The sequence below is a fragment of the Scomber japonicus genome, chromosome 7, assembly GCF_027409825.1.
Source record: "Scomber japonicus isolate fScoJap1 chromosome 7, fScoJap1.pri, whole genome shotgun sequence".
Taxonomy (NCBI): domain Eukaryota; kingdom Metazoa; phylum Chordata; class Actinopteri; order Scombriformes; family Scombridae; genus Scomber; species Scomber japonicus.
The window spans coordinates 9064592-9089705 of record NC_070584.1 but is presented as its reverse complement, the minus strand read 5'-3'; the positions used below and the strand labels follow the sequence as shown (position 1 = coordinate 9089705).

General features: G+C 44.1%; 2 protein-coding genes across 2 annotated transcripts in view; one reads left to right on the top strand and one right to left on the bottom strand.

Annotated features, from left to right (window-relative positions):
- The window catches only part of wwc3 (WWC family member 3), a 29357-nt gene extending 9154 nt beyond the window's left edge, over positions 1 to 20203 (top strand). Inside the window, exons 2-23 of the mRNA XM_053322576.1 lie at positions 4131 to 4240; positions 4360 to 4560; positions 5030 to 5106; positions 6886 to 6965; positions 9904 to 10033; positions 10534 to 10683; positions 10924 to 10997; positions 12819 to 13067; positions 14256 to 14345; positions 14444 to 15015; positions 15115 to 15235; positions 15622 to 15702; positions 15812 to 15898; positions 16216 to 16411; positions 16509 to 16679; positions 17268 to 17392; positions 17514 to 17661; positions 17752 to 17916; positions 18009 to 18101; positions 18201 to 18431; positions 18533 to 18660; positions 19526 to 20203. Coding sequence (XP_053178551.1) covers positions 4131 to 4240; positions 4360 to 4560; positions 5030 to 5106; positions 6886 to 6965; positions 9904 to 10033; positions 10534 to 10683; positions 10924 to 10997; positions 12819 to 13067; positions 14256 to 14345; positions 14444 to 15015; positions 15115 to 15235; positions 15622 to 15702; positions 15812 to 15898; positions 16216 to 16411; positions 16509 to 16679; positions 17268 to 17392; positions 17514 to 17661; positions 17752 to 17916; positions 18009 to 18101; positions 18201 to 18431; positions 18533 to 18660; positions 19526 to 19592 — 3346 coding nt within the window. The 3' untranslated portion in view covers positions 19593 to 20203. The remainder of the gene's footprint in view (positions 1 to 4130; positions 4241 to 4359; positions 4561 to 5029; positions 5107 to 6885; positions 6966 to 9903; positions 10034 to 10533; positions 10684 to 10923; positions 10998 to 12818; positions 13068 to 14255; positions 14346 to 14443; positions 15016 to 15114; positions 15236 to 15621; positions 15703 to 15811; positions 15899 to 16215; positions 16412 to 16508; positions 16680 to 17267; positions 17393 to 17513; positions 17662 to 17751; positions 17917 to 18008; positions 18102 to 18200; positions 18432 to 18532; positions 18661 to 19525) is intronic.
- Positions 20204 to 20687: 484 nt separating this feature from the next.
- traf3ip2l (TRAF3 interacting protein 2-like) lies at positions 20688 to 24101 on the bottom strand. Its single transcript, XM_053322341.1, has 8 exons — positions 23495 to 24101; positions 23307 to 23349; positions 23151 to 23209; positions 22962 to 23059; positions 22787 to 22855; positions 22392 to 22508; positions 22221 to 22295; positions 20688 to 22079 (listed from the first exon to the last, which is right to left on the bottom strand). The coding sequence occupies exons 1-8, from the start codon at positions 24099 to 24101 to the stop codon at positions 21933 to 21935; spliced, it is 1215 nt and encodes a 404-aa protein (XP_053178316.1). The 3' UTR covers positions 20688 to 21932.
- Between the last annotated feature and the right edge of the window lie 1013 nt (positions 24102 to 25114).

Below are 25114 nucleotides of genomic sequence, written 5' to 3'. Positions count from 1 at the left end.
ATCCAATAGTTGTTGAGATATTTTAGTCTTGACCACAGCAGACTCTTAACAGTCACTGCCAGCACCTGCTTCAGACTTACAGTAATCCCACAATAGCTCTATGATAACCTGATAGTAAAATAGTTATTATAGGAGTCAGTGTTTAGCCTGACACGCCACAGCAGGGTCAGTCCTGCATTAACTGGCGGTGGCTGTTGACCAGTCGACAGCGTCAGCAAACACCGGTTTATCCAGGGTCACTGTGTCAGACTGACGGGAGCGTGACACCATTATTTCTCTGTGCCAGCTCGCTGACAGACACAGCCTCATGAATTTGATCCGTGTCATGTTTTGTTTTAGATTCCAGTTAAAAATGCTGATGTACCCAACGCAGCTAGATTCAGTTTTACTACATTTTTTGGCTCGTGGCTCCTGTGCTGCTGTGTGTGACTCTGCCGTGCCTGTGCAGCGGTTTACAGAGTCTCCCAAGACCAAGACATGACTTGGAAAAACAGCCTCTGCTGTCACAAGACTGCGTAACAAACCAAACATTCAGATATTCTCTGATTCTGATCTGTGAGAGGACATGTTTTTCCCGTTGTCTCTCCCTTTCCCTCTCTCTCTCTCTCTGGGGAGGTTGGAGGGCAGTTGAGGACTGAACTCCTCTCTGCCCTCTTGTTTTTCCCAACCGCTTTGATGTGAGCCCCAAAAATCTATCAGAACTGCTTGAAACGCCCCTCGTCACTCATTCCTTTCACGCCGGTTAAAAGTGTGACTGAGTGTTTTTTAAGTATCTACAAGTGCAGTTAGTGTCAAGTCATTTATTTACCTTTAACAAACACTTAAAGCAGCAGCAGGAGCAGGTGTGTGTATGTTTGTGTGTGTGTGTGTGCGCTGGTGTTTGCCTTCTCCTGTCTTGTGTTTGGCTGTACACACTTGGCTCACGTTTAACCGGCTGTCACCGCGCCGCCGACTGAGTGTATCAGATCTTTGCAGTTATTTAACAAATACGGGTGCATGTCCCAACAGGTACATTTTTGGGAATATGTGGGACTTTGCTGTGGCAGTCACTCACCTATGTGTTTCTATCCAGTAGGGACACGAAGGAGAAGAGGAATGTTGCATTCAGGAACAGCCGTAAATTAATCGATTAGTTGGTGGTTTTTCAGTCTGGGGTTGTGACCCTTCAAAGGCCGTCACGAGATGAACCTAAGGGGGTCGAGAGAACAAAAAGCTGGTTCTGCTTTCTTTTTGAAGAGCTTTTTTTTTTTTTTTTTTTTTTTTTCTGGTGAACTACTGAATAGTTTCACCTCTTTAGGCCTGGAAATGATTCAGATTCAACAATCTGAGGAGGCAGAAATCACTCTCACAGCTCTTAGAAATATGTAACCTTCAAGGGGTGGTGAGTGGAGGTTAGGAACCAGAGGATTAGTTGATTGACCAAAGGAAAATCAGCAACTTTTATATTTAGTTACTTGCCTTTCATTTTTTCTGGCTCATCTTAAATCATTGTAAAGTGAATATCTATGTGTTTTTTAACAGTTCATTGAACATAACGGAGCATTTGAAAAAGTTCAGTGTCAGCAAATATTTGTGTATTTTCTGACATTTTAAAAACCAAACATTGAATCCATACATTTGAGAAAACGCAACACACAACAGTCATACATTCATATTCACGTCCATCATAATAAAATCAAACATTTACGCAGCCAATTGGAAAAATGAGATGTGAGGTTTGAGGTTTAACTCTGTGACATACTTCCTGTAAGAGTCGCCTCATCTTTCACTTATGAACCATAACATCTGAGAATTTTGTCATTATAACATTAAAGCAAGAAGATGACGAACAAATCTCATCATCTGGCTCTTGCATGCGAAGCCGCACATCAGCTGTGCTCGCCGCAGGCTCTCCCAAAAAATGTGTGAAATGCGAAGAGAGCCCATTGAATTTAAGGCATTGTTGAAGGATTTTGACAGGCGCGTGTGATTCACTACTGCTAGGATTCCTTTCGCTACACCCAAATAGAAATACATGTGCCAGTAAGGTTATAAACTATGAATCATGAGCATAGAACACTTTGAGAGTACAGCTATTATCTTTTTAGATGTTGTTGGCAGGGGACGACCTCTGTGTTTGTCTCTAATTTGATTTAACAACCTTTGGCCTGTAAACGATTTCTTTGCAAAGTCAGATCATAGAGGAGCGAGTTCATCCTGAGTGGCTGTGTGTGTGTTTGTGTGTGCATGTGTGTGTGTGTGTGTGTGTGTGCTGTCTCCTGAGGAATGCGTTGCAGAATGCCTCAGCTACTCTCTCTGGGCCGTCCCCTCATTGTATGCATACCTCTGCAGGATCAGGCCTCTTGCCCTGTCTGCATTGTGAGCATACTGTGGTGGAAGGGGGTCACTGGTCGCTGGACCCCCCCCCTCGCCCCCCTTCTTTTTTTTGTCTGCTCTGATTGATGGTAATCAGACAGTTACTGTGTGTGTGTGTGCGCTGCTGTCATCAGACCCGCTGGTTCACAGCTCACTGATATGTGTAGATTAGAGGAGTCGGTTATGCATCAGCCTGATGTCATTAGCTTTACCCTGTTGCTGTTATAGCCTGCTGCTGCTGCTGCTGCTGCTGCTGTTTGGGGAACACACACACACACACACACACACACACACACACACACACACACGATAATCATTATTATTTCTTTTTATGCTCTCTTTTATAGTTAACACATTTCTCGTGTATTTTTATCCTATGAAATGACAGCAAACAGTAAATGGAAAAAGTGTTATTTTGTTTATTTTTTTTTTATGTTTTATATGTTTATATTAGACTTTACATTCATTTACAGCCTAACCCTTGCAGCCAGTGGTTGTAATGCTTTAAAGGCTATTAGGTCATTGTGTCCATGCATAGTGAGGAGCAAGTCCCCATATGTAGGTCTCATTAAGGCTTTTTCTAGCAGAGCAAATGTATTAATTCACAGCATGTTATGTTTGTTATTTAGTTTAAACACTGTCAAACCTATCAACACTTCGGTCTCCATCTTCCCCTGAGGAGCTCTAAACTGAACACCTTTTTATATCCTTGTAAAATACTCCAGCTTGTAAATCTGACAATCATCAGAATAGAGAGAAGAGTTTGACGCCAGAAGGAGATCTGCTGTGTCTATTCTCTTAATTTCTATCCAGATCCAGTCATCATTCTCTTTCTGAACGTTCAGTGTGATAGCTGGAAAGTTTGGGATTAGTTGTTCAGTGTGCTTATCTTGGACAGATCAAGCTTTTGGCTTTTTATAAGGTGTATTTGGGATATGAAGGAATCTATATCAGGGCCTGACCAATACTGGATTTTTGGGGCCGATACCAATATTAGGGAATAAAAAAATTCCAATATTGATACATCAGCCTATAATCTTATATGTACAGAATATGTACATAAACACACTTGTTATAAAGATATGTAATAGAGGCTGAGACATAGACTGCCTGTATATCTTCTTTTTTTTTTTTTAAATCGGCGCACATGGGATGATATAAACATTGATACCGATATACCTGTGATAGGACAATATTGGCCAATAATATTGGTTGACCAATATATCAGTCTGGCTCTAATCAACATGTCACATGATATAATTTATTTTATTCACATTAGAGCATTTCCCCATTTTATAATATGAAATCAGTGAGTAAGGAATGATCAGCGTAGAACATTTGAATCGGTCATATGAATGAGCCTGTGTACTTTTAAGTGTTGTGACTAAATAGTCTTGATGGGGCAGATCTGTAATAATCTCCTCTCTGTAATAAGGTTGTACGATGCAGCGCTACAAGTATATAGAGAGGGTTGGACTGGTACAAGGTGGAGTTTTGCTGCTGAGGGTCAGCGTGCACAGGGACACGGTATTCTTTAGAGTCAATGTTTGCTTTTGTAAACATGGTAATGATGCAGAGCGGCCCGTGGGGAGAATGACATCATGTAGGAAGCCGCAAACTAGATGACTGTAAGAGTAATTACATTCAATGAAAAATGGGCACTCCTAAATTGAAAAAAGAAAGTAGTCTTTGAGTCCCTGTAGGAGAAAGTGTTCCTGAAGTCACATGTAGTTACTACTTTAGCTGTGATTGAATGGATTTGACATTTCTTTCAGGATCACCAAACCGCTGACGTTTGCCGACTGTGTTGGAGATGAGCTGCCTCTCGGGTGGGAGGAAGTTTATGACCAGCAAGTGGGAGTTTACTACATCGACCACATCAACAGTGAGTACATCCAATTCCCCCCTTTTTACCTCCAAACTGTATAAATGACAAAAATAATCTCACTTCTTTTCCGCATCATTTGCTCATTAGTCACTTTTGGTTGTATCTTCTGTTCTCAGAGACCACCCAGATCGAGAACCCGCGGACGCAATGGCGGCAGGAGCAGGAGCGCATGCTGAAGGAGTACCTGGTGGTGGCCCAGGAGGCCCTCAAAGCCAAGAAGGAGATGTACCTGATCAAGCAGCAGCGTCTGGAGCTGGCTCAGCAGGAAATGTTGCTCTTCCACGAGCTCTCTGAGGACAACCGCTCCATCACCAGCAGTAAGAGCCGCTAACAAGCCCCCAGCTCCTCCCCCCTCCTCCCGATAGAGAATAAGTCACAGTGTTTCAGAGAGGGTGTGAAAACTGGAAGCATCCATTTAAAAAAAAAAAAAAAAAAAAAAAAAAAAAGGGAAGCTGACCTTAGCTGACCTCATTATCTGGCTTGAACATGCTATATTGTTGATGTCCATTCAAGACCTGGGTTGGGGTTGCAGATCTATAGGAAATCTCCCCTTATCCTTGTTCCTGATTCACCCCACCCGCCCTTTTTTTTAATTGAACCACCTCCACCCAGTTTACCGTCCGACCTCAGCCAGCTGTCACACAAACACACAAAGCAGGGCAATGACACCGGACCCCCCTCCCCTCCTTTCATCTTTTTCTGTTACAAGTTCACCTCAAAATCATCACTATCAACTAACTGACCCCCCCCTCCCTTCCCTTTGCTCCCCTTTTCTTGTGTTCACAGCAATCTCCGGCTCGTCCTCGAACGCGAAATACGACCCTGACCAAATCAAAGTGGAAATAGCTTGTAGACGAGAGCGGGTAAGTCATTATCGAAGGAGAACAATGGGCTGCAGCAAAGGGGCCCTTCTGGGCAGAAGAAGAAAAAAAGGGGGGGCCGGGGTGTGGCCCCTACAGGATACCGTGGCTCTGGCCCTGGGGCCTCGAGAGGATGAGGATGAGATCATCATCAAAGGGTCAGGCAGAGGCTAGGTCACTGACTCACATGGCCAAGTTAGACATTTCTGTGCGCTCAGTCATGTGGGTGAGGGTGTTTCCTGGATCAGAGACATTTCAGAGTCGAGTGTTACACTGAAAGACGAGTCACACTCCAGAGTAATGTTACAACACAAATCTCACTTCTAATGTCTTTTTTTTTTTAGTTTTTTTTTTAATCTTACGATGACCAATTGTTAAATATACTTAAGTGATTTATGGACAGTTGTGTTTCCAAATTTGTAATTCATTTTTTCCTCCCAAAAACGTCAGCGTAGTGATTAAATTTAGGGCTGAGCAATAAGGCTTATGTTAGTATCACACCATTAACATTAACATAACCTTTTCTGATAGTGATACAAATCACTTTGAAATGTAATTTGCAAACGTTCAGCAAAATGAATTACAGTACTTTTAAAACACTGAGCCCGAAATTGCTCTCAAAGGCCATCGGTGTGTACTATGTGTGTGAATGGATGTAATATAAAGCGCTTTGAGTGGTCGGACGACTAGAAAGGCGCTATACAAATGCAGCCTATCACCGTTTTACCAAAGATAATCCACTTAATGTTCAGCACATTGAGCTGAGTGTATTACGTCAACCAAAAATTCTTCACACATGTAAAACAAAGAGCTTAGTAACTCATTTTATTGCTTTTTTTAATATATAAATGTGTCTTCACAAGACTCAACAGAATCACATCACCATCACCAACAGTAAAGATCCTACAAAACACACATTCATACACTGTCCCTCTGTCACTGTGATGTGTATTACATAGAAACATGAGGGACCATCCATTACCTCCTCTTCAGATTAAGTCACTGTATATCTCTGTCAAGTGATTTATCAGATGCTGTTGCTCATCTGTAATTGACTGTCCAAAAGTGACAGATGTGAGCTCCAGCTGTTTACATTTAATACCATTTATTTAGTTCTCTACATGTTGAGTGTTCAGGAAACATTTGATATTGTTTTTGAGAGGCCTGAATACACACAACAAACTGGCTCCCTCAATGTAATGTTCATCACAGCTCTGCAAGCTATCATAACAGTCTGAGATCAATATTTACTTAAGGTGAGATATGTTTTTATACCTCTGGATTGGTCCAAGAAATATCATATCCCACCTTAACTTAATTAATCTGTTGTGCAACATTATTATCATCAAACACGTCTCATATCAGTCTTCCTGCACAGGGAGTGAAATCCAGCACTTTTAACACCGGAGGAGAAGTCAGACATTAACATGATATGATCATGTCATTGTTAATAAAATTGAGTGATTGCCTCTTTTAAATGGATCTGATACTCTTAAAAAGCCCTCAAGGTCATAATAAGTGATTCTGCATGAGTAACAGTTCAGATTCAAACACATCTTTTTTTCCAGGAGAGAAAAGCCTCAGTGAGAGCTCTGCCGTGGTCGGACACACGCGCACGTACACACGCATGTCAATGTGTGCACGCGCGTGCGTCCCTGTATAAACACTGCCGAGCATTCCTGTATGCGAATAGTGATGACTAAGCAGATTTGGTGGGTGGTGGTGGTGAGAGAAGCCCATTGTACGCCATGGTAACCTGGTGCCTCGGCCTTGTGTCCGCAGCTCTCCAGACTGAAGCAGGAGCTGGCCCAGGTGAAGCAGGAGCTGCAGTATAAGGAAATGGGAGTGGAGACCCTGCAGGAGTGAGTGTTCCTCTGCCGTTGTATCCCAGGCCCACCCTTCCTCCCATGACCACCCTTCTCTTTCCTTTAACAGTCAGCCCCCGCTGCTCCCCACCCAAAGGCCTTTTCCCCTGTTTTACTCTCTCTGTCTCTCTCCCCCTCAGTGTTCGTCCTTTATCTTCAACTCTGTCTGTTTCTTCTTCTCTTTCTCCTTACACATCTCCTTGTGTTCATCCAACCTGTTCTACATAGGTCAGTTAAGCTTTGACATTTAAAGATATCCCTTTTAAAAAGTGATTTTGATGTCTGGAACAAAAAGATTTTTGACTCAAATGTAAGCTGTGAGGATTTTCTTCAAATATTGAGGAGATACTCTTCCTCAGCTTGTATTTTAGAGGCAGTCTCCCATCTTTCCTTTAGTTTGTGTTGCTTTTTCAGACACATACACACACACACAGTGTCTTTTTTGTGCCGGGAAACATTTCAGAGCGCTTCCAAACTTCGATGTTAGAAATAGAAGCTCCACCTCTCAGAGAGGGGAAAAAAAAAGAGAGCGTTTGAGAAAAGGCAAATGGAGGGAGTTTTTTGATGGAAAAGGGGACTCCACCTCAGGAAGAGGATGCACCAGTGGAGTGCAGGGAGCCAAGGCTCAGCCTGGAGAGGAAGTTGCTGCGCGGAGAGAGGAGGGGAGGGGGAAGAGGAGGAGGAGGAGGGGGTGCGGGTGGGGAGGTGTGGGCTCGAGAGCAGTTTCAAAAACACAGAGATATCTGGCAGCAAATTCCTCTGCACTTCCTGAGTCCTGGCAAAGAGTCCCTTATCTCTTAGATAATATACAACTCGAGTGATTCCCAGAATAGCCAGGAGAATACACAGCTTGCAGAAAACATGGAAGCATCCTCCTCTTGAGTTTTTCACACACATGCGCACATGCACGAATGTATGTACGTGCTTGTGTTTTTGCCTTTGTTTGTTTGTGTGTGTGTGTGTGTGTGTGTGTGTGTGTGTGTGTGTCCTATTGTTTCTCCTGGGTTGGTTTTTACCCAGTAGGGTTGAGGCCAGGAGGGACCCTACGGCTGTTGTTTTTTCAATCTCAGCTGTTGTCAGCAATATAGCTAATTGTTCTCTAGCCTCGTCACATCAGATAACGCAAACAAACAGTTTCTGACGTACGACCCCCCCCCCCGAAAAAAACCCTCCTCCTCCTCCCCTCTTCCAGCCCGTCCTTAATCATCACAATTCAACGAAAAGAATCCAGGAGTTGGAGTCAGGAGTTTATCTCTTTTCGGACAGTTTGGCGAACGAGTATCTTTTCTACTCATCTGTAATTCCGCCTTATCTTGACAAATTTCTCCGATTTTCAGACACAGCTCATGCTTTTACTGAAGCACCAACCCACATCCAAGCAGCTAACGCACATAAAACATATTACTTGTTAAGAAAATATTAGCCATGCATTCTTGTAGAGTACACAGGGTGGGGGGTGAAATACAGGCAGGCACCGAGGGGTGGGTATCGCCTTTTTTTTTTTGGGCTTTTTTTTGCCGAGTATATAAACTCTCAGGCCCTGCCAATGGGGTGGGGGGGAACAAAGCAGGGCTTGTTTTGGGAGGAAGAGGCAGGGTCGGTGGATGAACAGTACCTGCTGTTGAAGGAGAGTGAAGGAAGCGGGCTGTGGTGAGAGCAGGGGCCACGTGCCAGCAGGCCCAGTGATGGAGGAGGAGGAGGAGGGGGGAAAAGGAGGCACCATGCCACACACTCCTCCATCTCCCAACCCAACAAACCCCCCCACCCCCCACCCCCAACTCCCACTCAAGAACCAGTTTATTTCAAAGAGGGAGAGCAGATTGGCAATTGGTTTCACAATCAATAGACACTTTAAATCACACTTTGGGTTTCTTTCAAGGAGCCGGTACTCAATACTGAGGGTCTTCAGTTGGGTTTGACCCCCCCACCCCCACCCCACCCCAGCCCCCCTCGAAACCTGAAACAATATCTCAGCATGTTGACACAAGCACAGATGAGCATTTACACCGGCCTGTCACATGCAGTGTCAGTATTTCATAACTGACCACAGTCTAAAAAAAACAAAACAGTGGCTCACTGATATCGCCTCCCACACAAAAATACTTCAGATGTTCGTCTCATTTGTGTGTGTGTGTGTGTGTGTGTGTGTGTGTGTGTGTGTGTGTGTGTGTGTGCGCGTTTGTGCGTGTGACTTATTTTCCACTGACCTGTTATCCCACATAAAGCACCACCCAGTAACTAGTAAGTGAATGAGAGATGTCATTCTTAATTTGAGACCTGTGTAGAAAGGGCGGGCTGGATTCTTGTACAAACTATAATCGGGTGAATGTGTATATAGCGTAATGATGCTCAGCAGACACATTTTAGCTTTCATTTGGTTTTTCCCCCTCCCAGAATTAACGATAATAATAATAATAATGCAGCATCTGCTCTCCGCCATCCCTCTCTTATCCCTATTTTTCTTCAACACAAAAGAAAAACCACTTTTAAAAAAAATATTTACAACTTGAGGAGCTTCATTAAAACACCATTCAACTCCTTTCCAACTCCCCCCCACCCCCCCAAAATACTCCTCCTGACACTTTATTATCACAGAAACTAACACTTTACAGACTTGGTGGTCTACAAATATTTAAAATACCGTCCCCCCTGCCTGCCTGTCAGCCTGTTGTCTTTTCCTAATTAGATGGAAATACCACATCACATTTACTATAAGAGAAAATCTGCAAATCTGGCATTTTCTATGATACAAGGATAAAAATATAACTAATAATGCACCTTTATATGCTGATATTTTACATGTAACATCTAATTTATATCTTTTTATTATTGCCTTTTAGAGACAACAGGAGTTCTTTTCCTGTATGCAAGGATACCTTTTTTTTAACCTCATTTGGGAAATCTAAAGTGTTAATATGTGTATTTTCTCTCACAGGATTGACAGGAAGATGTCCAGCAGTCAGACAAACTACAAGCTGGACGAGGCTCAAGCCATCTTCAGTGAGCTGCGTAGCATCAAGAAGGCCATCAGCACAGGCGAGAAGGAGAGGCAGGACCTCATCCAGGTGTCTGATTCTTTTTTTTCTTTTTTTTTAACCCATTTCCTTTACTTTCTGCAGCATTTTCCTCCCGATATAGTCATCGTTGGAGTATTCTATGCTGACCTCTAGTGTCTGATAACCTCCACTGTCCTGTTGTGTCTTCATTGTCTTAAAAAGCACATTTCCAGACATCTGACTCACCGACCACGTCTCTGATTTTGCCAGCAAAGCAAAAAAAAAAAAAAGTAAAGGAGTAATAAATAATGAACAATTGAGTGGTAACAATATAGTGATTCACTCTGAATGTCAGATTTACAGAGGCATTTCCTGGCAATGTCAGAATCTACTTACGAGCACATGCTGGAGGCAGATGACACACTTTTACATGTTGAATTGATTAAAAACACACAACAGGAAACTAATGCTGGAAATGTATTTAGCAATTATTTTTTCCATTACAAAAAATGTCACACTGACAATTTGTTATTTATTTTTCTATTTGTCGCGCACGCTCCGTCTCGCAGAGCCTGGCGAAGCTCACAGTGAACTTCCAAAGCGGCTTGTCTATCGGCGACTCGGCCAACGAGGTGGCGAACAGCACTGGAACGGCGGGCGACTCGTGCAGTCTGCAGCAGTACTGTGACACCGGCTGTCAGACCGACATCATGGGAGAGGTAGGAGACGGTTGCCGTTCCTCCCTTGTGTCTCACCCCTGCAAGACTGATCAGCAGCTCTGAATCATGACTAGATCAGCTGATGATCACTCCACAGCTGCCTATACTCCCTCATTAAGAGTCGCAGCCTGATCCTATCTGTCACTGCAATCCCTGTCTTTTGTTGTGTGAAAGTTTAAAGCTGCCTTGTTAATGTTTTATCTTGTGCCCCCCCCCCACCCCACCCCACCCCTCTCAAAGTATGGTTCCCAGGATTCCTCGCACTTGGTGGACAAAGTGAAACTCAACTGGCAGTATGAGGAAGCCAAGAAAAAGTAAGTATGTTTGTTGCTGATCTGTCGTAGTACTATGACACGCCGGCATGCTCACACTGACTCACTGAGCCCGACGGGCCCCCTCTCTCGTTCCTCGGGCCTTTTCCAGTGGGAGGATGTGTTATGAATAGTATTTGCGCCTGGTGGCCGCGGCTGCTGAGCGATGTCTGGCCAGTGGAATGAGCTGGGTGGTCACATTCTTCCCTGGCCACGCTGCTGCTGACTGTGTGCTGCCTTTGTGTGCACGGCCAGAGAGAGCGCTGCCCAACGCCTGTCCTCAGTGCACACCCCGCTCCTCCGCAAGGTGGTTTAATGTACACACTGGATGGAGTTTGCTTATATATATAGATATATATCTCCCAGCTCACAATATGGCCCAGGCTAAATCATCCACTGGCAAAATCGACATTAAAATGAAGGCTGGTGTTTAGTTTTATGAATTCAGTGCAATCAGGCGTGTCATAGTGAAGTGTTATCTAATAATTGGTACACCTCCTGGTTGACGCTCCAGCTGTGAGGCGGTAGATGTGTGATGAGAGAGTCATCAAGCAGCAAGAGCAAGAGTCACCGTGTTATTACTCTGGCTCCTCTCAGCCTTTTTTTAAAATAAGATTCATGTTGCTGTGGTGACCCAGCAGCAGCAATGCCAACCATGACATCAGGGAGGGAGGGAGGGAGAGAGAGAGAGAGAAGGAAGACCTGTGGAAACTTGCATGCTCTGTCACTGAGTCACTCTGTCTGAAATCCAGCACACATAAACACAGTTATTTCATCCGAGCCGAGCACTCGAGCACTCGAGCTCCCTGCAGATCCCCCTTCTTTTTTTTTTAAGTCGGTCTGAATAACGTCTCGGAGGTACACACCTGTAAGAGTGCTTGCAGGCTGATGCATCATGGTAGCTCAGGTAGAAATGACTCGGCTCAATGCTGTCATTATAGTCGCAGCGTGAAGCGTCTGCTTGGCTCCAGTACGCGGTGTTATGCAAAGCTGATTCTTGCCATATTGCTATAAACACTTGTGCAGAGATGCTGTATTTAATACTGCAGGTAACATTAACTCAGTAACCTCTCGTCATATAAATATTACACAGCAGCCATCTGGGAAGTTACTTCACTTTAAGTCAATAAAAACTACTTAGTGGCTGTCCATTGGTCAAAATGAAGCAACATTAACCAAAGTTATTTACGCATTTATCTAAAAAGCATATATTTATTAGAAAAGCATGTAATTATAAAGGAATAATTCCAAATTTTAGGAACTAGTTTTTCTTTCTTTCCTGTAGTTGAATAGATTGATACCAAGTACCAACCTCAGTACGCCACCAGTACTTAGTATGTCCTCAGTAATAAACATAAAGTAGAATTATCACCTTTTTGACAATGTCAACAAACAATGAAAATATATAAACTTAAGAGAATTTAAAGCAGAGCTATTGTATTGGATTGAATTAAGTTGTACAAGTGCTCCTAAGTGGCTGATGACTGTATTTGGCCCATGGATGACAGTCTGACAGAAGTGTGTGATTGTATGTGTGTGATCTGGGTGAAGGGAGTATGAGTAAAGAGGGGGATGATTTTTGGGATTTTTTTCCATGCCGTAGTAAATCTGTACTCTTGATACTTCAGAGGCACATTTGGCTCCAGAAAAGTTTGTGTAAATATATGTTTGCAGCTCAGTAGTCACAGCATGTACTCGCCTGCCTCTGACTATAAATTTGTCAGCTGTATCCATAGTTGACCCAGTGTCAGGTGTAATGAGAAAATGAAAGTTATCCAAACGTTCCTGTGCAAAACTGATGTCCCCTCCCTCCCATTCTGCCAGGGTGCAAAGTATCCAGCACCAGCTAGCACAGCTGGACAGTGAGAGCTGGTCGGGGCGAGCCGAAGCGGACCGCGACCGGGACTTCTTGCAGCTGCTGCGCGAGAAGGAGGCCCTCCTGCAGGAGATCATCCTGGTCAGCAAGCAGCAGCACTCTCCAGAGACGCTGCTGCAGCTGGAGGAGGAGCGCTCCAGGCTAGAGGAGGAGGTGCAGAGAGCCCACCAATCCCAGAGCCAAGGAGCCAATCAGAGGTGAGTACTAGCGACGGTCTTGAGTGTAAAAGGTTGAATTTGGGCACTTGAACTCTTCTTGAGCTTCTTGAATGTCATCTATACTTGTTTTAACATGTTTTTACTGTTACTATCAGGCCTTTGTAAAGGCCACGCTTTAAAGAATGAGATGCATGCACCTGATACTTGACAACAAGCAGACTAGTGAGATGAAAGCATCACACACACACACACACACACCTCATTCCTCTCTCCAGGCATATCCTCCCAGCTTTTCATAGATAATTTGGCTAATTTAAACTTGGCAGTGAGTAACACCTGGCAAGTAATCACATACCTTTTTAAATGAAACGCTGCTTTATTAATTAAACTTAAAACACCTAGCAACACATCTCTGATTTATGAACCAGGTTCATAAATTCCATTTACACCCAGGAAAATGCCAAGATCACCTTGTCAGGTATCATCAAGACATTTCAGGGCACATTGCAAACTGCAGGTTAGTACACTGACAGACACACAGATGTGGTTGATTGATGACTCCAGTAGACACACAGGTTATTTTTGTGTTGTATAAATAAACATTAAAACATGCTTCCCCTATGCTGAACTGACTTAGTAATAGTGAGCTGTGTCCCAAATTGACACCAATACTAAGCAGGTTATGAGTATGTTGGTGTGTTCATATTGAAAGAGTGACATCATAAAGTACACTCAAAACAATGTAAGTGCAAGTACTGGAAATGCTTTTCAAGTTTGCCCTATAGGTATTGGCAGTGTGTAAAACCACTGTATCATTTCCTGTTTTGCAGATGTAATACATACTATAAACAGGTAGCATGTATTTTGCAACTGGGACATAGCATATGTGTGTTAAAGTAAGCAGGTCAAGAAGAAGTAGCTCTTAGATTTCTCAGTATGTGTTCACTATCAGGTAATCTGTCAGTTTAGGAGTTCTGCTGTTGAAATCGCAGGGGAAATACGGGTGCCCTCATGGCTCAGTTTCTCCTGTAAGATAACACACTGCGCTGTTATGGACTCGCTGGCTACAATGGAGTCAAGATACAAGCAGGACAGATAGATCTATGATTGTTTTGGTTTTCTGGATAAACCACACACACTGCAGCGTTGAGAAAAAGAGAGAAAAGGAAAAACTGTGTGCTTATTTCACTTCATTTAACTTGTGCATCTATGTGTTATTCACACCAGGATCCTGCAGCAGGAGAAGAGGAACGTTCTGCTGAGACAGCTGGAAGAGGCGACACGCATCACCACCTACCTTCACTCCCAGCTGAAGAGGTGCGGCACACACTCATTCTTCAAGCCGTCAGTGGTTCTTCGTTGCATCTCTTTTCTTACACGTCTCATCCCTTCTCCTCCTCCTGTCTTCTTTTCAGTTTGTCAGCCAGCTCTCTGACGGTCTCATCCAGCAGCAGCCGCGGCTCTCTAGCCTCCAGCCGGGGGTCCCTGGCGTCTAGCCGAGGCTCCCTCAGCTCCATAAGTTTCAGCGACATCTACGGTCTCCCCCAGTACGAGCGTCTCGAGGGGGCCGGGGAGCCGCTCGACCCCCACCTACGCTACCTGCTGCCCCCAGAGACCATGTCCAGAGACTGCTCCATGTTCACTCCCGACCCCCTGACCCAGAGCAAAACCAAACGTTCCCACGACACCCCTCAGTCCCTGGCCTCCCTGTCCTCCCGCTCATCGCTCTCCTCGCTGTCACCGCCCAGCTCCCCCATGGACACCCCCTACCTCTCCGCCCCTCAGGACTGCCCTCTCACCCAGATGACAGAGGAGTACATGGAGCAGGCGGGCCGCGGCCTGCTAGAGGGGCTTCGCGCGCAGTCACAGTCGCTGTCACACAGCGCCATGTTGAGCGGCGAGGACGCGGTCAGCTCCGCCGCCGCACATCAACTGGACAGCAAGAGTCTCAGAGACAGCGGGGCTCAGGGGGCTTTCACCTCCACAGGCAAGAGACCGAGATCTGATCCCCGTGCCAAAAGAATCAGCGGTACCTGTGATGATTTGTGCTCCGTGTTAACTGGATTGAATGTGTTCCTCTCTGCAGGTGTTACTCTGAGGGGGAACAGTGCCAACAGGAGCGGCAGGAGGGCCAGGAGAGTGTCTGCAGGTGTTTCTGAGGACGCTTTGGCCACAGACAGCGGTGTTTTCGAAGCCTGGGGCAGGAGGTGAGAGGAGGTCCACCCCTGATGTTAAAACATAAACACAGCAGAACATAAACAGCTGCGCCTCCTAGTGACAGAGGAGGAAACTGCAAAACCTCAACCACAACAAGGAAAAGCAGAATTACAGCTTCATCACAGCTGTGAAATGTGGCATTTATGTCTCAATGAGATTTAATGCTGAGTGTGAAAACTGTTTTAATTTTTCAATCTTAACATTTTATATCTTAAAATAAGATCTTAATATCTCACTTACACAGAAATCGATTATAAGGGGAAAAAGTAACTGTGTAGTAACTGGACTACATTCACGTGTTAGCAGATGAATGTTTGTGTCCAGTACAAGTGTGAAACAGTTTGTTTATCTCTCTGTCGTGTCGTTCCTCCCTTAGGGCAGAGGAGTCCGAGGAGACATCGTACATGAAAGAGCTGACGCCTGGGAGCGAACCCACCCAGATCCAACTGGGGCTGCTGTGAGTAAACTGTTAGTGCAGACTGTGTGTGGATGGCACGCTCACTCACTGTTAGTATCTGACTCTGTATTCTCTCTCTCTCTCTCTCTCTCTCTCTCTCTCTCTGCAGGTGGGAGTCCAGTTCTCAGTCTCTGCGACTACATCTGCTGCAGCTCAAGAATCTGAATAGGTCCATCGTGAGAGACGGCTACAAAGTGTGAGTGCATTCAGCTCTGATGATTGTGGATCCTTTTTTGGGGTGGGGTGGGGGTGTTTTTGCTTTTATTCAGTAAGTTAGTGGCAGACAGTCCGACAGGAAACAAAGGGAGAGAGAGAAGCGGGTATGACATGCAACAAAGGTCCCTTGCCAGATTCAGAGCAAGCATATTGAGGATATATAAGGCATGAGCTGTAACCACTTGGCTACCAGGGCGCTCTATTTGTGGATCTTTTGAATTTGAACTTCTTCTATTTTGTGCCCAAATGAGGAAAACTAAACTTTGTTATGACCAGTCACAAATCACATCGTTGCAGGTATGTGAAGGTGCACCTGATTCCACTGGACGCCGGCAGGGCCTGCGCGTTTTACTGTTGTACGGCATTGGAGCCGCAGTCCCACATGAGTTTCAACGAAGGCTTCCGCATTCCTGTCCCCGCAAACGCCCTGGCGGTGTGCGCTCTGCAGCTGTCCGTCTGCTCGCTGGGACCTCAGGCTCAGGAGGAACTACTGGTGGGTCCGAAAAAGGCTCGACTCTAGCCAGCCCTGAAGCAGCTGCTGTTATCTAAATTAAAATAATGACGTTGTCTGTGTGTGTGTGGACCTGCAGGGTACAGCCCAGGTGAGTCTGGCAGACTGCGAGGGAAGTGCAGAGATGGTTTACCACTGGCTGCGAGTCCAGATGTACAGCGGGACGGAGTTGCAAAGGCCTGAACAGAAGAGCCTCGTCCACCGCAGACAGCACGACGGGATGGAAGAAGAGCAAAGGCCCAGAGCCATGGTAAACAATACGTACATATATTTGTTCTGTAAATAGCAGCAGAGTGGAGGAACAGCATGACAGCAGACAAAGTGATCTCTGGTATCAGCTTCAAGGAGATGTATGGAGGGGATTGGGAAAATGGGAAGTAGAGATATGTCTATATGTGACCCTGTTTTAGCAACTATCGGACAGATTAAGATGAGATTCGCCCCCACTTTAAGTTTTTTTTAATGGTCTACAGAGGTAGAATAAATCCTGTAGTGACTGCTCAGATAAGAATGGAAAAAGATCTGTGCTCTGGCTTTTGCACAACCTGATCATGAGAGAGTTATGGTATATTATCGGTCTAAATCAGAAAGAGAAGAGTTTTCTAGTGCATCCACCAAAAAACATTTACAAACCTGAGGTGTTACCAATAACTCACTCGCTGCGCTAAATGCAACAGTAAATTGCACTGCGCCTTTAACAGGAATTCCTGTTTTTACTGTTGTTATGTAGCTGTTTGCCTACAGTCTGCAGAAGCTTGTAAAAGTGAGTAACTGACAAGAATGTGTCTCACGAGGTGAATGAGCCATCAATCAGCAGTTTCGCTCTGTGACGTTACAGGACACTGTATGTAACCTGCTGTCACGCACCACCGCCACCACCACCCACCTGGAGGAGCAGGATGCAGAGCTGGAGCTGCAGAGGCTGCAGAAGAAGGACGAGCCGGGGGAGGTGGCATCTGAAAGGTGCCAGCATTGTTTTTTCATTTTAATCCATCACACTGGCACACAAAAAAAATACAACATTCACTTGTTTGTTTTTGTCTGCAGAATATGTGACAAGGTGTTTTTTTGTTTTGTTTTTTAGGAGCTGGCAGGCAGAGTCTGTAGACAGCGGCTGCAGCAACAGCACAGCGTTCAATGCTCCCTGCTCAGAGGGACTGTGTGCGGAAGGCATCTGCATCACCACTGGAGGGCGCTGTGATCAGACGACTAGTAAACTCTCTACAGTAAAGGTGAAGTCTTTAGCGTTGGTACTGTGTAACCAGTCAGTTTAAGAATCTGTGGCACAGGTGCAATAAAGTGTTGTCGATGGGTTGTTGCAGGTGGAGAAGGCCACCATGACAGAGGGTCTGTTCCCAGAGCCGGTGCGAGTCCGACCCAAGGAGAGGGGGGGTCGCTGGGGTCACGCCTCACCTTTCATGCGCGGCAGCACCATCGTTCGCTCTCAGACTTTCTCTCCTGGAGCTCGTAGTCAATATGTCTGCAGGGTGAGTTTATGCAAACATATCAAAAGAAAAATATTTACCATGTTACCTTTTTTTCCCTTCTCTACATACAATGGCTTATTTTTACCTTTCAGTTGTATCGCAGTGACAGTGACAGCTCAACTTTACCAAAGAAATCACCTTTTGTCAGAAACACATTGGAAAGGAGAACGCTGCGATATAAGCAGGTACAGTGTGTTTAGTATTCCTGCAGGTTACATGTGAGAGTGTTTAGTATCCAGCATCTGAGGGTGTGTTTATGTGTGTGTGTGTGTGTGTGTGAGCAGCAGTCGTACCGCTCCTCCCTGGCCGAGCAGCCGACACGCACCTCCCTGGACCTGGAGCTGGATCTCCAGGCCTGCAGGACGCGTCAGAGGCAGCTGATGGAGGAGCTGAACGCCCTGAGGGAGCTGAAGCTACGACTGGAGGAGCCGCAAGCCAAGGAGGCCACCGAGCTCCCCCACTGGGCTCTGAGGGACGAGCGCTTCCGCTGCCTGCTCAGAGAAGCCCAGAGACAGGTGAGGCTGAAAGCACAGCACAACAGCTGCTTCACAACCCAAGTGAGATTCATCCATGTCCAGAGGTGACTTTTTTTTTTTTTTTTGTTATTGTTCCGCAGGCCAGCCAAAGCAAGCAGGAGCAGCGGCAGGAGGAGGCAGCAGAGAGGAGGCTGAGGAAGGCTTCTAAAGAGGTTCTGCAGATGAGGGGGCAGAGCCATAAGGAGCCCCTGCCTGTGCAGACATTCAGGTTGGTATTATGCCCCTCCCCCAGATACAAGTTACATTAACTTAAGGTTGAATTATATGCTGCTTTAGATGCTTTGTTAGGTCAGGAGAGTCCCTGCTAACAAATCCAGCATCCAAACACACTTTTTACTCTGATACTGCACTGACCATGACTCACAATGACCACTAGGGTTTTTCCAGGAAGAGAAAAGTATTTATGATACTACTCTACCAGCTAATAGAAGCTAATGATCAAGCTTGTTTTTTTTTTTACTGTCGTCTGTATAGAACACAGTCCTGATTTATAAAATGTTTCAGACTTTTTTCCCTGGCTGTCAAAATCATCAGAAACTGCCAGTTTCTCATCTCGCTGCAGTGATTCAACAGAGCTTCGTGACATCACTGCTGGTTGTGGTCACAGGTGCAACCGAGCACGTTTCCGACCTCACCTGCTGCGAAGTTACACTTTGAGGCTACAAACAACCCATACAGCCTTAAATATCTAGTGCTCAAAGATAATAAGACCTCCACTTTTTTCAAACGTGGGAGTCACGTTTGAAAAAGTGTTTTAGTGTCAGTTACTTGGTCCCAAATCGACTGCTGAGTTGAGATGAGTCATAAAAACTGGTCTTTTTTCAGGGGCAGAGCAACCCAATTTAAAATATTTTCATGTCTTATATACACCAGGCTCATACCAAAAGATTAACGTGATAAAAAAAAAGTGTGCGATCTTTAAATTCTTTTAAGAGTGTTGTAGTGATGAAATGATCCCGGTCCGCAGCAGGTGATCTGTATAAACTCACTGACCTTTTTTTGTGTAGCTTTCATTTGACAACCACACGACAGGATGCGTGTAAAAAACATTTAATTGTGTTCTTTGTCTGCAGAGAGAAGATGGCTTTTTTCACAAGACCAAGGTTCAACATACCTCCTTTGCCAGCTGATGATGTATGAGAGCTTGCCTCTGTATTATGTGACTTAACATGAAGTATTTGTCAAAAAAAAAATTGTTCTGAACTCATGAAGTACAAAGTTCTTTCTACCGAGGACACGGGCAGGGCGACACGCAGATTATGTTGAAAGATTAGAAGGTTTCACATTTTCACATTTGTGCGGCTATACTTATAAAAATGAACACACTAGACACAGTTACTGACAACAGCACGGCTGTTCATTTCCTTTTTTGGGGGACGACACCTTTCATAAGGAAACAGTATCTCTTTACTCCTGTATGAGTTACTTCTGTTGTTTGTGCTTACAAAAGGCTGGAAGACGGGAACAAAAGTCGGTTTGGACAAATTCACTGTACTGTAACTTATTTTATAGTACTTTTCCTTGAAGGAAATTAAAAAAAAAAAAACGCTTCCTGCTTTTTAAGTGTATTTTGTAGCTTTGAACAAATAGCACTTCAGTGTTTTTACATACAGTAAAATGGAACTATCTCATTTTGTTTCTGTTACCTAATTCTTAAGAGTTATTTACATAAAATGTCACTTTGTAATCCACTTTTATTACAGATGTCATTGTCCTTTTGTTGTTATGTTATTAAAATTAATATTATTTCATGTACTTTTCAATATATGGATGAATATATGAAACACTGTATTCAGATTTTTTTATGATGTCTGTATGAACATCTGCAGTGTTACCTCTTGTGAAGATAAAACCATTAAACCACGGCTCGACGCTCGGGTTTTTCATCAGTTGTGTTTGAGGTGCAGATTTTAAGAGCGGCTGTTTATTTAATGATTAACCTCCACTGGGATGAGCAACACATCATGTTCTGCACACACACATTTTCTGGAAGTGTGTCACAATGTTACACGTGATTTCTCTGTGACCACAAACGGTGGTGATGACCCATTTAAGTCTGAACTTGCCGATTCTTGAGAAGCCCTACCGCACAGTAGGCAGGCAGCTGTGTCAGCTATTATCTTGAATTCGACATCCTGTTTAGGTCTTTCAACATAAGCCGCGAGAAACCGGGGAGAGGCGCAATCAATGTCGTTCTACCTGCAGTGTGTTGATGGATCTTAATAGCAACGCACACCTAAACCTTCACATTTCTCATGGCTCATTCCCAAAACAGAAAAATGCAGCTTGCTATTTAAAAGTTGCCCTCAGAACGCTGCAGGCAAACTAGTCTCAGGTCTCTGCTTGTCTGTGTTAACTCTCAGGTTTGGGACCAGCTTCCCGAGTACTGATTTATGGTTCCCTAGACAGAGATTTTAGTGTAAGGCCGAAACATTATCACCTGCAAACACACCATTCAATTCAATTATTTTATACATTGTTTTTTAGGTTTACAATTCATTCCCCTAAAATGGTTCGTGTCAAAATACACTTGAAATATCTGTAACATCGACTTCTATAACCAAATAATTAAATGATCACAGTATCAGTTTTTGCTTGCTTTAACCTTTTTTTTTTTTTTTAATACTGATTCAGTGGGTTTTTATTTTTCTGTACACAATGAAAATCTAACTGTAGAGACTATAACCTTGATTTAGGTTAAACCCACAGCCACAACTATTGGTTTCTTATTCGTAGTAAATGAGCTGAAAATGTGCAGAAACAACAATGTGGCCCCTTTAAGAACAACCATCCAGTAAGCCAGCACCTGGCTACCCACTGAAACCACCTTTTTGCACATTTTTCTAAAAAATAATTTAGTTCTGACTATTATGTAATATGAGTGGATTGAAGACGATGCATGATTCTGGATGCTGCTTAGCTGAAAAAAAAATCTGCACACACTGATAACGAAGCAATGACAAGTCTACAGCCTCACTGTTTAAACAAAAGCTACCGTGCACCAAGACATACAAACAAAGTCAACTACGTGTTTTAATGCAGTGCCTGTCTTGCTCACTCTTCAAAATCATACCAGTGACTCCATCCAGTTCGTACATCTGTTTGCATTAGACACACACTGTAATAAGTGAGACAACATGGCAACAATGAGGAGGTGTGTACTGGTGGGAAATATCTGTCCATATCTCATAATGACAGCCCTGCTGCTCCCCACTGCAAATAAACTGTAATAATCGGACTATTCTTCAGTCTCTGTGTGGAATCTAAAAGGAGCGACCTACAATTATGCAACGTATCCCAGGAAGTTCACATGAGTCACCTTAATATCACAAAAAAAAGTACAATCTCTACACGATCACATTTAACACCAGAGTAAAATAAAATACACTCCGCTCCACGTGTGTCCCTGTCCTCCTCGACAATGTCATTCTCCAGAGAGAAAGTTTCAGGTTTCAGTTCCAGTCTGAATCTTCAGGGTTTTTATATGGGGATGGAAACAATGGTTGGCAGTTCCCCAATGGGAGGTGGATTATATTTCTCCACCCTCATCAGCCGCCTCAGAATGTCGTCCCGATCGCGCGGCCATCCATAAACATGTGTGTTTTGAAGCCAGTTTGGGACGTGACACTGATTTTTTTTTTTAAAAAGAGAAGAAAAGTTTCAGGGTTCAGTTACATCACAGATGAACGTCTTTATGCTATTGTACACGTGAGTGTCACAGTGAGGAGAACTGCAGAAATAAAGTGAGACATATAATACAGTACCAACCTTTTTAGCTCCGGGGAATAAAATGGGAATAAACCTGAAATTCTTGCTTCCATTCTGGATGAATTCATTCTGGAGCTGAAAGACAAACAAGAAACAATAGTATATAATTACAGTCTATAAATATCAAAGTGAATATTTGTGTTTATTCTGGACTCAGGAGGGGCTGTGAACCTGTTTATGTATGTAGACGGTGTTGAAGGTCCTCTCGTCGTTCTCCAGGCCAACAGGGGAGGCCGTCACCGTCTCGTAGTACTTGGGACTGATGATGATGATGATCAGATACTCTCTCTGGGTGTTAGGACAGCATAATAATAATATTTTAATGATGATGGGCACTTGAAGATACCTTAAAATGTCAGTGAGCTATTTTCATTCTTGTGCTATTTAAACATGTTCAGCCTTGCAGAGAGAAAATGAACCCTGACATTCTGATTACCTCGAGATGTCACAATAACTTTCACAGCTGAAATATTCTATTTAAAGCCTTTGACACTTGTATTAAGAACAACATGAAGAATTATTATTATAGAATTAAGAATTGAATTAATGAAATAGATTGTTTTTACCTCGCTGAGGTACCGCTCCATGAAGTCTATCTTGCTTATGCTCCTGAACTGCTGCTCAAAAATATCAATCTGAAACCAATAAAAACATCAGTCAGGAAGTTTACCTGAAAAACAAAACTCAAACTACACCCAATAAGCCAAAACCTTCATTTAGAACAAAAAAATGTGTACGTACATGAGTATCAAAGCCGTTGTGTCGCAGCAGAGCAACAAAGTTGATGATCTCCTTGACATGCCCGTCGTTGTCGGCTTCATAGGTGACAAAGACCCTCCCTGTATTCAAGATCAGTAGATACATTGAAAGGAGTGTGCAGCATCTAAGTAAATAATGCCCTTATCTGCAGATCTGGGTGTCAACACTTACTCTGCTCCAGTGACAGCGGTGTGCTGTAAGGTTTCTCTGGGGCTGGAGCATTGTGGCCACTGCACAGAGTTAAAGATTGTCAGATATTCGACTTGTGAGCTGTGTTATTCAAACAAGTAGTAACAGGCAGGATTATAATTTAAACAAAAAACTCACATCTGTGTGTATCCAGCTCCAGGAAGTCTGCAGTCACCTGGATCTGAAGCAGATAAGAGATATTAGAGAATAAATCTTCACATAGTGTGATATGATGGGGAGTAGCACAGCTCACACTATGTTTACTGTTCTGAATGAGATACATAATGTGGCTGAGTCAGGGTGGATAAACAGTGCAGCACACTTACAGTATGGGCCATAAGCTGGGTGATACTGAGGCCAGACGTGTTTGTTGGCCACAGGCCCCCTGTTGAAGGCCTCCGGAGGGCACTGCGCGCAGCAAGCCGCACCAGGTGGCGGGCACGAGTACGGAGACAGAGTGTGGTGACCAAAGTCGGCCGACGGGGGGTTGGAGCGCAAAGACATCGGCTGCTCCAGGCTGGTCATACTGGTGCTGTGTCTGCCGGGGAGAGACAGGAACTTGTACCTGGAGGTGTTGCTGTCTCCAGCACAGCTGGAGTAATCTTTCTGGCTCAGATATGACGGCAGGCTGTTGGTATAGTCTGACCAGTTGCTACTCGGGGGGGGCCAGGGGCCTTCAACCTGGCTGGGGAAGGGAGTCGGCTGGCTATACCCAGCCGGCAAGCAGCGAGGAGGCGCGTATGTGCAGTAGCTAGCACTGGGCATGGGAACAGTGTGGTTGTGCTTGTGTTCCTGCTCTAGGTTGAGCCTCTCTCTACTGAGCAGGGAGTTATCAGCAAGCGTGGCATGCTCAGGAAGGGGGTGTTGTCCATTGGGGTGAGATGTGGAGTCCGGCTTCTGGATGACAGCGGCTTCTCTCTCTTCTGTGCTCATGGTTTCATCGTCTTCTTCAGGTGTATTTTGGTGGTTGCTCAGGTACCTGCTCAGCTGGCTGACGTGACTGTGAGCAAGAAACAAATTCAATTATTAATAATCACAACTACACCCGCACTACCAAACAGTAAAAAGGACGTTGGTTTGTGTACTGTGCTGCATTTTCTAACAGTATACTTGTCGTGAAGCTCACCTATATGGTGCTGAAGCTGAGAAGCTCGAAGTGGGCAGCATTATTTGGGTTCTCCCTCCTGACATCCATGTGTGTCTGGTTTAAGCTGCATCTGAAATTCTTTTGAGGACAGGTGTCTAGTTACAGGACAGATTCACATTTTTTCTTATCAAACAACAACAAACAGTCTGGAGCCCAAGTGATCATTAAAACAGGTGTTTCTTGCTCTAATCATTCCTCCTGTTTATACTAGCCATTAGCAGATCCCTTTATAAATGTACTACCAATGTAAGTGATGATGGACAAAATTCAGTCCTCCTTCTGTGTAAAAAAAATATTTAAAATTGTATCTGAACTTCAAATGAGTAAAATCAAGCAGATATCATTCAACAGTAGTCTTTTAAGTGCAAAGGCCCTCTTTTTGTTACTATACTTCCACCACAGCTCAACACAAAGAGGGAATTTGATGCTAAAAAGACTGTAAATGTGTCAGATATCCACTTGATATGACTAACTCAGACTGTGTGGACACAATGTTCAGTTTTCATTTGTGGAACAGTGATACAGCTGAACAAAATCTAAACATCTGATTTAAAGGACAACACCTTTCTGTTTGCATATTCACACACGATGACATTTAACAGATGACATTTTTTAATAGTCATTTCCACCCCTGCTGGAGTCTCCTTGATATACAGATGCGAGCATTCAGTACATGACAGTGTGTGTGTCTCCCACACGGGGACTTTTTCTTGAAATATGTAGTGGGTAATAAATCAACGCATGTGTGGGAATAAGGAAATTCTGCCTGTCACGAACAGAAAAGACTTGGATGAGAGAA

Bases quoted from the DNA above. Each gene is read 5' to 3' on its own strand.
- traf3ip2l (XM_053322341.1), bottom strand. From the start codon at position 24,101: ATGAGCACAGAAGAGAGAGAAGCCGCTGTCATCCAGAAGCCGGACTCC. The intron at 23,210-23,306 runs GTGAGTTTTTTG...AACTCTGTGCAG, and splicing joins GGAGCTGGATACACACAGAT to TGGCCACAATGCTCCAGCCC. The intron at 23,060-23,150 runs GTAAGTGTTGAC...TCTTGAATACAG, and splicing joins ACCGCTGTCACTGGAGCAGA to GGAGGGTCTTTGTCACCTAT.